The sequence below is a fragment of the Schistocerca cancellata genome, chromosome 4 (assembly GCF_023864275.1).
Source record: "Schistocerca cancellata isolate TAMUIC-IGC-003103 chromosome 4, iqSchCanc2.1, whole genome shotgun sequence".
NCBI lineage: Eukaryota > Metazoa > Arthropoda > Insecta > Orthoptera > Acrididae > Schistocerca > Schistocerca cancellata.
This window is the reverse complement of record NC_064629.1, coordinates 636,926,011-636,939,790: the sequence shown is the minus strand read 5'-3', so window position 1 is coordinate 636,939,790 and position 13,780 is coordinate 636,926,011. Positions and strand designations below refer to the sequence as shown.

General features: G+C 43.7%; 1 protein-coding gene across 1 annotated transcript in view; it reads left to right on the top strand.

Annotated features, from left to right (window-relative positions):
* Nucleotides 1-6,645: 6,645 nt before the first annotated feature.
* Nucleotides 6,646-13,780, top strand: part of LOC126184359 (src kinase-associated phosphoprotein 2-A-like) — a 202,287-nt gene continuing 195,152 nt past the window's right edge. Inside the window, exon 1 of the mRNA XM_049926739.1 lies at nt 6,646-6,728. Coding sequence (XP_049782696.1) covers nt 6,695-6,728 — 34 coding nt within the window. The 5' untranslated portion in view covers nt 6,646-6,694. The remainder of the gene's footprint in view (nt 6,729-13,780) is intronic.

The window sequence follows — 13,780 nt, the reverse complement described above, 5'->3', positions numbered from 1 at the left end:
CCTACCTGTTATGTGGAGTTGCTATCGTAGTTTTATGGTCCCTTGCAGAGCCATAGCAGCGCCGTCGAATTCTGAAAGTGCAATACTACTGTCTATGTTTTACATAACAAAGCGTGAAGAAGTTTTCTTGTGTAAATAATTTTAACACTGGATGCCATTCTGTTACGTTTATTTAAGAAACGCCGTAAAATGAACTTGTTCACACTGATTATAACCTAACTGTTAATGGTACGAGAGCATGGTCTGCCGCGTGACCAGATCGAAAGGCATCCATCGACGTGCCTACTATGCCACTTGAGCGTATAATCGGTATAGTTCTTAAATAATCGTACATCTTCGGTTATGCCAAAGCTATTGATTTATTTATTAATATCAACTTTTCCTCGCATTTTAAAGTTACTGAAAGATAGTATTTATGATCTATAGACTCTTCCTAGTGTCTGAGTGGCAAAAGGCAACTTTTGCTAGCAAATATTTATGAATAACAACTACTTGATCCGCACCAGAATAAATGTGCTTTCCCTACGTATCTCTTTGTTGACATCACGAGCGATTTTTGCATCGGCACCTCAGCCCAGCCGGCCACTGGTGGCCGAGCGGTTCGAGGCGCTTCAGTCTGGAACCGCGCGACCGCTACGGTCGCAGGTTCGAATCCTGCCTCGCGCATGGATGTGTGTGATGTCCTTAGGTTAGTTAGGTTTAAGTAGTTCTAAGTTCTAGGGGACTTATGACCTGAGATGTTAAGTCCCATAGCGCTCAGAGCCATTTGAACCATTTGAACCTCAGCCCAATGGCTCTGAAAGTGCCAGATGGCCAACCGCCTCTGCTAGCCAGCGTGCGAGCCTACCACTCGCTCCTTACTCCATATGTACCGCAGCGCTGATACATTCACTTCATGTATGTGAAATAGCAAAACTGGAAAGAAAGAGAAATGCGCTCTTATCTGCAAATAAGAGGTACCTTACAATGTCCAATATCACCTGCAAGCGAGATACGTATGAACAAAACTACTAGTACTATTACTACTACTACTATTGTAAACAAACCATAGCCTCACAAATTCTGCTTTATGACAGACTGCATTGTCATGTTGATACAAACAGCCATCGTCCTTGAACTGTAGCTCTACACTACGCAGTACACAATGCAGTAAAAAGTGACCATATGCTTCCGAATTTAGGGCTTTTTAAAGCAAAATAAGGGAACTAAACGCTAACCAAAAAAACACACACCCAGACCGTAATACCACCTTCTTGTACTTCACTGTTGATATGACATATGATACCAGGTAACGATCTCCAGGTATTGGCCAAACCCAAACCCTTCCTTCGTATTGCCATGATATATAGCGTGACTCACCACTAAAAAATCACTCGTTTCCAGTCATCCACTGTTCAGCGGTGACGCTCTTTGCATCACCTCAAACGTCGATTAGCATTGGCTGCAGAAATGTGTGGCTTATGAGGAGCTGCTCGACAACTGTACACCTCCTTTTTTAAGTCCCTACGCACAGTCATTGTGCTCGCTGTACTGCTGGTAGCACGTTGAAATTCATAAGTGATTCATTCCACTAATATAATGTGATTTTTACAAGCACTCTACGCAATGTTTGAAGGTTCCTGTCCGCCAGTACGTGAAGTTTGGCTAGTCTTGGTTTAGCTGACGCTATTCATTCCTTCACGTGCCCACTTCACAATCACATCAGCAACAGTCAATTAGGGCAGCTTTAGAAGGGTTAAAATGTCATTGATAGATTTGTTACTGAGGTGACATCCACTGACGAGCCCGTGTTCGAACTCACTGAGCTTCCCTGATCGACCTATTCTGCTGTTACTGCTTCTATATTGACAAAACAATACTTCCAGCCTCCTTTTATACTGTCTGGTCTGTTTCTCGTGACATCTAGTGGTCAATCCGATATTACATACAGGTGTATGGATACTTTTGATCAGATAGTCTATGCACCAGCGGAGAAAAACTCCTATCGGAGTATGAAAGAGGTTAATATGCTGCCGGCCGGAGTAGCCAAGCGGTTCTAGGCGCTACAGCCTGGAACCGCGCGACCGCTACGGTCGCAGGTTCGAATCGTGCCTCGGGCATGGATGTGTGTGATGTCCTTAGGTTAGTTAGGTTTAAGTAGTTCTAAGTTCTAGGGGGCTGATGACCTCAGATGTTAAGTCCCATAGTGCTCAGAACCATTTGAACCTTTTTATATTGGTTAATATGCTCCTGTTTCAAAAGACTCTGACCTCAATCTACCTTCCTGAGCACCTTAAAAATTACTCCAAAAATTTTGACATGTGCACATATTCGCGCTCTTTTTAACGCTCAACTCACATGTCACTCCAACAAGCTCCTCTAACTGTAAGTCGTTCACACCAACTAGTCCATCGCTGTAATTCCCTCATACCCACCAATTTCCACTTGTCCATTCTCACTCGCTCATTCATCCCAGCTCATTGTCATTATCTCTTTGAGTCCCTCTAACTATTACTGTCTCCTATCTTACAGCCACAGTCTCAATCGTTCTGTCCTACAACTACAGTCTCCTCTCACTATCTCTTTATCCCTCTTGCTCTCTCTTACTGCTATTACCTGATTCATTCCTTTCCACTGCTGCTGTCTTTTTCTCGTAGTCATTGTCTCTGTCTTCATCGTTGTCATTTTCGTAGAGCCTCTCTCTCATTATGACTAGCTCTCACCTACTTCCACTTTCTTCTTCTCTTTATTCCTCTCCCAATAGCACTGTCTTCTTCACTCATTTCCGAGTACTGGTTTTTCAACGTCGACTATGTTCCACTGCCATTATGTCCCTCTCTTTTTCTCACACTGGCATGGTCTCCTTAGCTCTTTTTATACAACAACCACTGTCTATTGTCTTCCAGTATTTATTACTTTTCTGTCTCTTTCCAACTGCCACTGTCTCCTTCTCTCCCAGGATAAGAAAGCACGAAGATTTTCGCATGCTAATAATTTTGTGAAAATTTTAATGGTGCTGAGGAAGGTAGAATGAGGTAGCTGGTACAAAAAAATGGCTCTGAGTACTATGGGACTTAACATCGGAGGTCATCAGTCCCTAGAACTTAGAACTACTTAAACCTAACTAACCTAAAGACATCATACAAATCCATGCCCGAGGCAGGATTCGAACCTGCGACCGTAGGAGTCGCGCGGTTCCGGACTGAAGCGCCTAGAACTGCTCGGCCACCGCGGCCGGCTGTAGCTGATACCCCACTTTTCAGTCTGAGTCTTTTAAAACAGGGGTAATTAGTCTTTTTTGAACTCAGAAGGAGCATTTTTCTGCTGGTTTCCAGTAGGGTGTGTCACTCATATGAAAAGAGCTTCATGGGTCAGTAAAATTTCGATAGTTTACCTACCTGGAATTGAAATAAAGCAATATTAATTTTACACCGCAGACCTTATTTTACGCGCACAGAAATTTTGCATGTGCTTCATTCCTACAACAGTGGAGTGCCAAGAACCCTGTTGATGATAAACAAGACACTTCTCAGCATATTTCTCCGTGCTACGTCACTTTATAAACTACGTTTTTGCCTCACACCGGATAATATGTGCGTATTTTAGGTGTACAAGCAGGATAAATTTGAACCTCGGTATTTCGGAAACCGATAAAGATCTCAAGAAAACTGAAAACTATCAAGTCTGTTCGAGATTGGTATATTAGGAATATACCTTAGAAATTATAGCCATTTGCAGTGCATAGCCGTCTTGAAATTTGCGGCTCGGTTTTGGTACACAAAACTAGGTTTTTGGGATGTTTAGCCGGCCGTTGTGGCCGAGCGGTCCTAGGCGCTGTAGTCTGGAACGGCGCGACCGCTACGGTCGCAGGTTCGAATCCTTCCTCGGGCATGGATGTGTGTGATGTCCTTAGGTTAGTTAGGTTGAAGTAGTTCTAAGTTTTAGGGGACTGATAACCTCAGATGTTAAGTCTCATAGTGCTCAGAGCCATTTGAAGCATAGCTTTATGATCACTGATGCCATCCTCTACGTTAACTCTTTCGTGGTCTAAGACATTACTCTCAAAAGATAGCTCTCTATGTGCTCGAAGTAATTTTCAGACAAGACACAAAAACTACTGTCCCACGAACCTCACAAGTCCCTGGCACCAGATTTGATCGCATGACTCTCCCATTCTAGAGCTAAGAAATTGAAGTCTCCCTCTATCACTACAGCGTGATCAGAAAACTTATTCACGTTATTCTGAAAGGTCTCTCTGAAGCGCTCTTCCACTACTGCTCCTGCGCAGGTGGTCTATAAAAGCATCTGGTTATCACGTTTCACCCATCTTTGATGTGTAACTTCACCAGATTATTTCATTTTCTGTATCCGTAATAATCTCACTAGATATTATCGAATTCCTTAACGCAATTAATGCGGCGCCACTAGTGGATTCTAACCTATCGGTGTGGTGATCGTTGCTGCTTCTGGTTTCAACCACCTTTCTATTCCTATTACTATCTGGACATTATTGTCCAAGATAAGTGATACTAACTCTGGGACCTTATAATTGATGCTCCTGGAGTTTACTAATATCATAACTCTTTTATATTTCCAGCTTGTGAGGGCAAACGTTCTGTGCTAATAATGTGGCTAACAATAGTGCTCAGAGCCATTTGAACCATTTTCGGGATGGTTCTCGATAACAGACAACTGTTTTAGAGAGCGGAAAGATGATACTTCTAGATAAATGCCTAGGAAATATGCAGTTAAAATTTCAGCAATTTACTGCGGTTAAATATTACTTAGATTTCGAATCACACTGGCTTTTACGTGCGTATATTAAGTGTACATGTAGGGTAACTGAGCGTGTGTATCTCAGAAACTGATGAAAATATCAAGAAAATTTTCAAGATTATTCGAGATCGGGATCTTAGGATTATATCGTAGAAATTTCGATAGTTTACTTACCTGGAATTGAAATAAAGCAGTATTAATTTTACACCGCAGACCTTATTTTACGTGCAGTCGTTCTCCCCGCGAACTATACGCGACTGGAACAGGAAAGGGAGGTAATGACAGTGGCACGTAAACTGCCCTCCGCCACACACCGCTGAGTGGCTTGCGGAGTATAAATGTAGATGTAGGTGTAGGTGTAGACATTTCCTGGGCATAGCCGTTTTGGTAGCCAAAAACCATGCTTTACGATTTTTTAGGAACCGTCCAATAACTTAATGGTACCTCCATAAGCACGTTAAGGCCCACCATAGATCACGTATAATGCAACAAAGGAGGTGGCTTACAAAACACTCGTTCGACCTATACTTGAGTATTGCTCATCAGTGTGGGATCCGTACCAGGTCGGGTGACAGAGGAGATAGAGAAGATCCAAAGAAGAGCGACACGTTTCGTCACAGGGTTATTTGGCAAGCGTGATAGCGTTACGGAGATGTTTAGCAAACCCAAGTGGCTGACTCTGCAAGAGAGGCGCTCTGCATCGCGGTGTAGCTTGCTGTCCAGGTTTCGAGAGGGTGTGTTTCTGGATGAGGTATCGAATATATTGCTTCCCCCTACTCATACCTCCCGAGGAGATCACGAATGTAAAATTAGAGAGATTCAAGCGCGCACGGAGGCTTTCCGGCAGTCGTTCTTCTCGCGAACCGTACGCGACTGGAACAAGAAAGGGAGGTATGACAGTGGCACGTAAAGTGCCCTCCACCACAGACCGTTGAGTGGCTTGCGGAGTATAAATGTAGATGTAGATGTAGACATTTCCTGGGCATAGCCGTTTCGGTAGCCAAAAACCATGCTTTACGATTTTTTAGGAACCGTCCATTAACTTAATGGTGCCTCCATAAGCACGTTAAGGCCCACCATGGATCACGTATAATGCAAAAAGGACCAACCGATTTGATCGATCTGCCTAGGCTGGAGGAAGTGTGTAGTCTACAGTTGCAGGTTAACTTCATCGTTTACCTAGGTTTCTACGTTAGTAATACCGTCTACACGACGAGGCCCATTCAACGGGCTTAAAGCGAATTTGCTACAGCTTGTTTAATAGAAGTGACAAAACCTTATGGTTATGCATCAAGTTTTATAAAGTTGACTTAGGGCATGGCTTGTTTTAGGCAAACATTTAAATAATATTTTATGTTCTGAAGAAGACGTTATTACTAACGTTGAAACCTAGGTAAACGATAAGTTAACCTGCAACTGTAGGCTATATACTGTATTCTTATCTAAACAATATCAGTTGCTGTCACTGCATAACAATGTTAAAAAAAGTGTGTAGTCTTCAAAATTTGACCCTTTACTATAGGATAGTTACAGTAAGACGATTCCTCCGCTGGGTATACAAATGATCCGTAGCTCAAGGGCTGCCCGGAACACTTGACCCTATCTTTCTGTCACCAACAGAACCCGAGGTACGAGCCCCAGAAAAAGTCCAGTTTTTATACGCTGCGTTTTGGAAGATGTTAGGTAGCGCATGCCGTCGATTTGTCATTTATCAGCATCTGCGATTGTACCTGTCATTCGGCTGAGCCGCGAGCAGCTGGTAATGCGGTGACGTCTGTAGGAAGCAGCGGAAGGAGCGCCGAGGGCGCTGCGGAAGACGCACGGGCGGCGCATGTCAAGCAGAGGCAGCGGCGGGGGCCTCCTTAATAAAGACCGCGAGGTGGGGGGCGCGGCTCGCGGCAGGCGCTGGCAGTGCGGCCCCGGCGCGCGGCCCGCAGACATGGACGACTCCGCGCTGCTGCGCCTGCTCGCGGGTGAGTCACGCTACACGTGCTCCCACATTTCCTTCTCTCTCTCACCTTCTCACCGTGCCAAACCGTCTCGGACAAGGCTCTCATCGTGACGAAACGTCTGCATCGGCATCAGCGGTGAAGCGTTATTACTGTGTAAAGCGCTTCATCCGCAATAGACTGTCAAACCACTGTGTGTATCGTAAAATTACTCACCACAGCGTCATATATACAGGGTGTAACGGGTATTAGTGCACTTATTTTTGTATGTGGTACCTTTATACGTACACACATCAGTGTGCTGGTTGTTTAATCTCTGCGTGTAACTGTCTTCCCATAAACACAACACGAACTTTACGACCTGATGTTTTCTGCACGATCGTAACTGCACCACTAAGTGGACTGTGCCTGTCACTATAGACTAAACGTTTCGCGTCCACGCTTCAGCACCTGATCTACTGCCTAGGGGAAAATAAGAATTAATGGTTACCCTTGCCACATGACCGAGCGAGGTGGCGCAGTGGTTAGCACACTGGACTCGCATTCGGGAGGACGACGGTTCAATCCCGTCTCCAGCCATCCTGATTTAGGTTTTCCGTGATTTCCCTAAATCGTTTCGGGCAAATGCCGGGATGGTTCCTTTGAAAGGGCACGGCCGATTTCCTTCCCAATCCTTCCCTAACCCGAGCTTGCGCTCCGTCTCTAATGACCTCGTTGTCGACGGGACGTTAAACACTAACCACCACCACCACCACTTGCCACATGTGCTCGCAGATACTGACAACCTAAAAATATACTACTCCTAATAGCTACAATTATTAGTCTGCAAGTGAAGTAAATAGTGAAGTAGTGTTGTGCAGTACACATACCTCCTCACAGTTGAAATATCTGCACTTATACCCGTTACACCCATAGATATAATGTGTGTGTTTGTGTATGTGTAGGTTTTGTTTTTGGTTTCTTGGGAATCTGGCTACGGCCTGTTGTTTCTCTTCATCAGAAAGTTCTTTGTAACATATTTAGATTACTGAGTGTGTGTCTCTCGACACAACAGCGAAAGGGGATAGACTGTTTCTAAGGCTAATGATGAATTTGTTTTAGGCGACGCTCACTATCTACTGTTTTACTATAGACTGTGACCAGTTTCGAAAGTGAAACCCTCCAACGTCAGATGGCAATGTTCCTCCCTTGCCCACCGCCCCCTCTGCGACTCATATACAATTAACCCTAGATCACAAAACCCTCGTAAAATTTACGATTGCAGTCGTACCTGTTCGCGGTTCTCGCCAATCTAGTATTGTCAGTATAGGGGGTAAAACAGGGCATTTTGTACTTAGTTTTGCATGTGATGTACCACTGGAGACCTTATAGTTTTAAATAATTAGTACATAAACTATAAATTATGACTTTCTTTCTTTAAAATATGGAGTAGTGAAATTTACGATAGTTTTGAAACAGTGTAAATACCCCCCCCCTTTTTTTTTGTCCTAGACTTAAAATCCTATAAAGGAATGACTAGTGGTGTCAAACACTATCTTTTATGAAATAGTGCTGAATTATACAATATCAATTGCCTTAAAACAGAAGAAGAATGAAACCTTTAATAAAAAAGTCTATACACAAACATTGTTCTCATGGTAGTTAGCAGGTCCAGTAAACTCATGTTACGGTTGGAGAGCGAGGACTGTTTCCTGATGTAGAGATTCATCTCCGAGAAACGAAGTTAGTTTTTCCGCCGCTACATGCTCCATTGATTTCGTATGTGTTTGTGGTCGCTCATTTTTGCCCAAACCTTACGAGCCACATCGAAATCGAAACTCGGAACGGGGTGCTGTTGGTTCTGATGAGAAACGTGTAAATAGACATCTCTCATATATCGCAGGAATCTTCGACGTGTGTAGTTTCAAGACTATGGATACACTGTAAAATGTAGATGACCGGTCAAAATTTCGACTTCGAGCAGTATTGTTTCATGTTTAGTCGACGATCATTAATTTCTATGCTGATGCTTCAGTCCCTTGGATGTAACATTTACTTTAGGCCCTCTTCTCAGTGATCATATTAGGGAAAAATTATTGGCTACTTGAGAAACGTTTATAGATTTCACATATATAGGATAGACGCAAAAAATCAAATAATGAAGACGAATTATATTGCACTAACTAGTAATAGGGCTTGGGAGCTCAATAGTTACACGCCAGACAACATACGGAGTTCGATGTGCTGTTGATCATAGCATAGCATAGCATCCTGGATTTCCGGAAGGCTTTTGACACTACCACACAAGCGGCTCGTAGTGAAATTGCGTGCTTATGAAATATCATCTCAGTTACGTGACTGAATTTGCGATTTCCTGTCAAAGGTCACAGTTCGTAGTAATTGATGGAAAGTCATCGAGTAAATCAGAAGTGATTTCAGGCGTTTCTTATCTATATAAACGATTTGGGAGACAATCTGAGCAGCCGTCTTCGGTTGTTTGCAGATGACGCTGTCGTTTATCGACAAATAAAGTCATCAGAAGATCAAAACAAACTGCAAAACGATTTAGAAAAAAATATCTGAATGGTGCGAAAAGTGGCAGTTGTCCCTAAATAACGAAAAGTGTGAGGTCATCCACATGAGTGCTAAAAGGAACTCGTTAAACTTCGGTTACACGATAAATCAGTCAAATCTAAAAGCCGTAAATTCAACTAAATACCTAGGTATTACAATTACGAACAACTTAAATTTCCAAGCGCACATAGAAAATGTTGGGGGGAAGGCTAACCAAAGGCTGCCTTTTATTGGCAGGACACTAAGAAAATGTAACATACCTACTAAGGAGACTGCATACACTACGCTTGTCGGGCCTCTTTTAGAATACTGCTGCGCGGTGTGGGATCCTTACCAGATAGGACTGACGGAGTACATCGAAAAAGTTCAAAGAAAGGCAGCACGTTTTGTATTATCGCGAAATATGCGAGAGAGTGTGACAGAAATGATACAGGATTTGGACTGGAAATCATTAAAAGAAACGAGTTTTTCGTTGCGACGGAATCTTCTCACGAAATTCCAATCACCAACTTTCTCCTCCGATTGCGAAAATCCTGTATTTTGTTGACACCGACCTACATAGGGCGGAACGATCACCACGATAAAATAACGGAAATCAGAGCTCGTACGGAAAGAGATAGGTGTTCATTCTTTCCACCCGTTATACGAGATTGGAATAAGAGAGAATTGTGAAGGTGGTTCGATGAACCCTCTGCCAGGCACTTAAATGTGATTTGCAGAGTATCCATGTATATGTAGATAGCGCTTAACCCAACTTCCACTTAGGGCATTTTTTCTTTTGCACGTTAGGAATAATAGGTAACGCCCTCAGCCAAAAATAAGAAACGTTTTAATGTGTGTCGCATTAAGAATAATGCAGGGAAACATTGTGGTTACGAATATGAAGAATTTTTTATTTGTACCTATTAAGCACGGCGAAGCTAGCAGATTATATTAAGTAAAAGTAGTTCATATGGCCTTATAACCGATACTCTTTGTTAGAGTTTGTCCTCTTCGATCATCCCATACGTAAGTTAATTATCAGAGTGTAGTTACCGATGTCCGTTTCCTGTGTGATACAAACGGGCTACGACACTTGCAGGTGAAACACACAGTGTTTACGAATCGTCGTTGGGTTGTTGAGGGCAGCGGTCGGCGGTTGGGCCTGGGTGTGCTGCCAGGCAGCGCCCGTCGCCTCGCTTAATTAAGGAGACCGGCGCATGACGTATCCGACCCGTGCGCCGCGCGCCGCAGCTTCGGCCGAGAGCGTCTGTCGGCAGTCCGCAGCCGGCGCACGCCGCGGTCTCACGCAGCTCCACTGCCCGCCACGTACTCTGCTGCTCGCCCCGTTCCCCGCTACAACGCACGATATGTCCCCTCCTACTTTTGTTTATGAGAAACATCTGCAAGCCCGGAGTTCCTATCCGCTACTGTCACGACAAGGAAAATTTCAAAACAAGCTAGCGTCAAGTCGTCATCAAGGATTGGGTCTTTTCGTCCTCTCCGAAATCCGAATCCTTCAAAATTGGCCAAGCCATCTCTTCATTGGTCTTCCTTAACATCTTTTTCCTCTTTATTATCTATATGATAGGTTTAATGGTTCTTGCATCTGATATAAGGTATATACGTTCTATCCGTCTTACCTGACATTGCTTTATTGTATCAGTTATTTTTTACGTATTGAGTTCAACTCGGATATCATTTTTCTTTTTTTCCATTAAAGTATATCTAGACACGTATCTAAGGAATGTCGTTTCACACAATGTTCTGCGTATAGTTCCACGGAAATAATCAAACAGGTGTAACCTAATTTATATTTCATTATTTGCACCATATGTAATGTTGTACCCTGAATATTTAAATGTATTAACTTGCTCTGTGATTTGCTTGTCAGTTTCGAACTTAACTTGGGTGGGCAGGTGTCCTAAAAATGCCACTTTTTTTCCTTCAAACGGAGAAGTTGAGATTGTAATATCTGATTATTGTACCTAAACAAACAACAGTTTCTTGTAGGTCATTGTACTGGTTTTGGCAACAGAAAGAAGTTGTTTGGTACCTAAACCATAAACGGAAGGACCGTAGAATTGTTTCAAATTTCAGGTGCGAAAATATTAGACATTGAACTACGGAAGCACTGCCACCAGACTAAACAACATGTGATGTCGTCTTCACCACACTGCTCGGAGCTTGGAAATGGCCACATACTGTGCAGATAATTGGGACGATTATGTCGCAGGATGCTTTTCATGAGCTTGATATAGCACTATATGCCAGTTTTATTCAGTTTCGAAACGTGAGAAGATCACTGTCTATATTCGACACCACTCATGAAGTTAAACTAACCTCGTCCCTCCCGATTGTAGTTACAGAACATTATTACCTCACTGGTAACCAGCACTCAAAATATTTTAAAGTAGACCTTTGTGAGTTTGTTGGCGTGTCTTCTGGCAACGTCAAATCGCAATGTTTGATGTTTATGTAACGTTCTCTTGAGATTTGAAACCAAGCGAAGGATGGCAGTGGTTAAGACATAGGGCTCAAAGCGGGAGCAACCGGTTGAAATCTCCTTATGGCATTCCTGATTTAGATTTTCCGTGGTTTCATTAAATGACATCAAAGAAACGAAGGGAAATTAAGATTTAACGCCCCATCGACGTAGAGATCATTTGAGACCGAGCACAACGTGGTTCAAAATGGTTCAAATGGCTCTGAGCACTATGGGACTTAACATCTGTGGTCATCAGTCCCCTAGAACTTAGAACTACTTAAAACTAACTAACCTAAGGACATCACACACATCCATGCCCGAGGCAGTATTCGAACCTGCGACCGTAGCGGTCACGCGGTTCCAGACTGAAGCGCCTAGAACCGCACGGCCACACCGGCCGGCCAGCACAACGTGGAAATGGACAATAAGTGAAATGAACACATTGCCTTACAAAGGAACTAACCAGATGTTCGGTTTATTCTTAAGAAAACCAAGGAAAACCTTGATCTATACGGAAATTTTAACTTCGTTCCTTCCGAATACGAGTTGACTGCTGCCTTGAATACTACGCCACCTCTCGTCTTAGGCGAATGGCGAAATGGTTCTTTGATAACTACTTTAGGACAAACCCCAAAAACACATTGCCAGTATTCTTCCAGTATCCTACTAATGAAACGACGACAACCACTTTTTAAGCCTATATAATGGTTCCGTCTACTATCTACGCACATTGTTACTGAGAGATACATACGTGCGTGAGTGTAGAGCAATACTTATGTTTTCTACATGTAAATCTAGTTGTTCACTGGTCTAAAATAATTTCGAAGCCTTACAGGATATTGACACAATTTCATTAGGATAATTACACTGCTGAAAAAAATGCAACACCCACAAAGACTGTTTTCAGTGTCGCCAGGGTATAATACACTGAGGTAACAGAAGTGCTGGAGTAGCGATATGCACATATACAGGGAGCGCAGTATAGCGTACCAAGGTATAAAAGGGCAGTGCGCCGGCCGCTGTGGCCGAGCGGTTCTAGGCGCTTCAATCTAGAACCGCGCGACCGCTACGGTCGCAGGTTCGAATCCTGCTTCGGGCATGGATGTGTGTGATGTCCTTAGGTTAGTTAGGTTTAAGTAGTTCTAAGTTCTAAGGGACTGATGACCTCAGATGTTAAGTCCCATAGTGCTCAGAGCCATTTGAACCATTTCGAAAGGGCAGTGCGTTGGTGGGGCTGTCATTTAGGCCCAGGTGATTCATCCGAAAAGGGTTCCGACGTGATTATGGCCGCAGGGCCCGAAGTGGCAGACTTCGAACGTGGAATGGTATTTGGAGCAAGCTGTGTTGGGCATTCAGCTTCGGAAATCGTTTGGGAATTCAATATTCCGAGATCCTCTGTCCCAAGAGTGTGACGAGAATAACAAATTTCAGGCGTTACCTCTCACCGTGGACAACCCAGTGGCCGACGGCCTTCACTTCACCACCGAGAGCATCGGCCTTTGCGTAGAGTCGTCAGTGTTAACACACAAGCAATATTGCGTGAAATAACCACAGAAATCAACGTGGAACGTACGACCAACGTATCCGTTAGGACATTGCGGCGGAATCTGGTGTTAATGGACTATGGCAGCAGATGACCGACGCGAGTGCCTTTGTAACAGCACGACATCGCACCCAGCGTCTTTCCCGGGTTCGTAATTATATCGGTTCGATCCCAAACGACAGGAAAACCGGCGGCTGGTCAGAGTACTCATTTACTTGGTAAGAGCTGATGGCAGGGTCAGTGTGTGGCGCAGGCCCCACGAATCCATGGACCCAAGTTGTCAACAAGGTGCTGCGCAAGCCGATGGTGACTCCATAATGGTATGGGCTGTGTTTAAATGGAGTGGATTTGGTCCTCTGGTCCAACTGAACCTATCGTTGACTGGAAATAGTTATGTTCGGCTACTTGGAGACCATTTGCAGCCATTCATGGACTTAATGTTCCCAAACAATGATGGAACGTTTATGGATGACAATGTGCCACGTCACCGGGAAACAGTTGTTTGCGACTGAT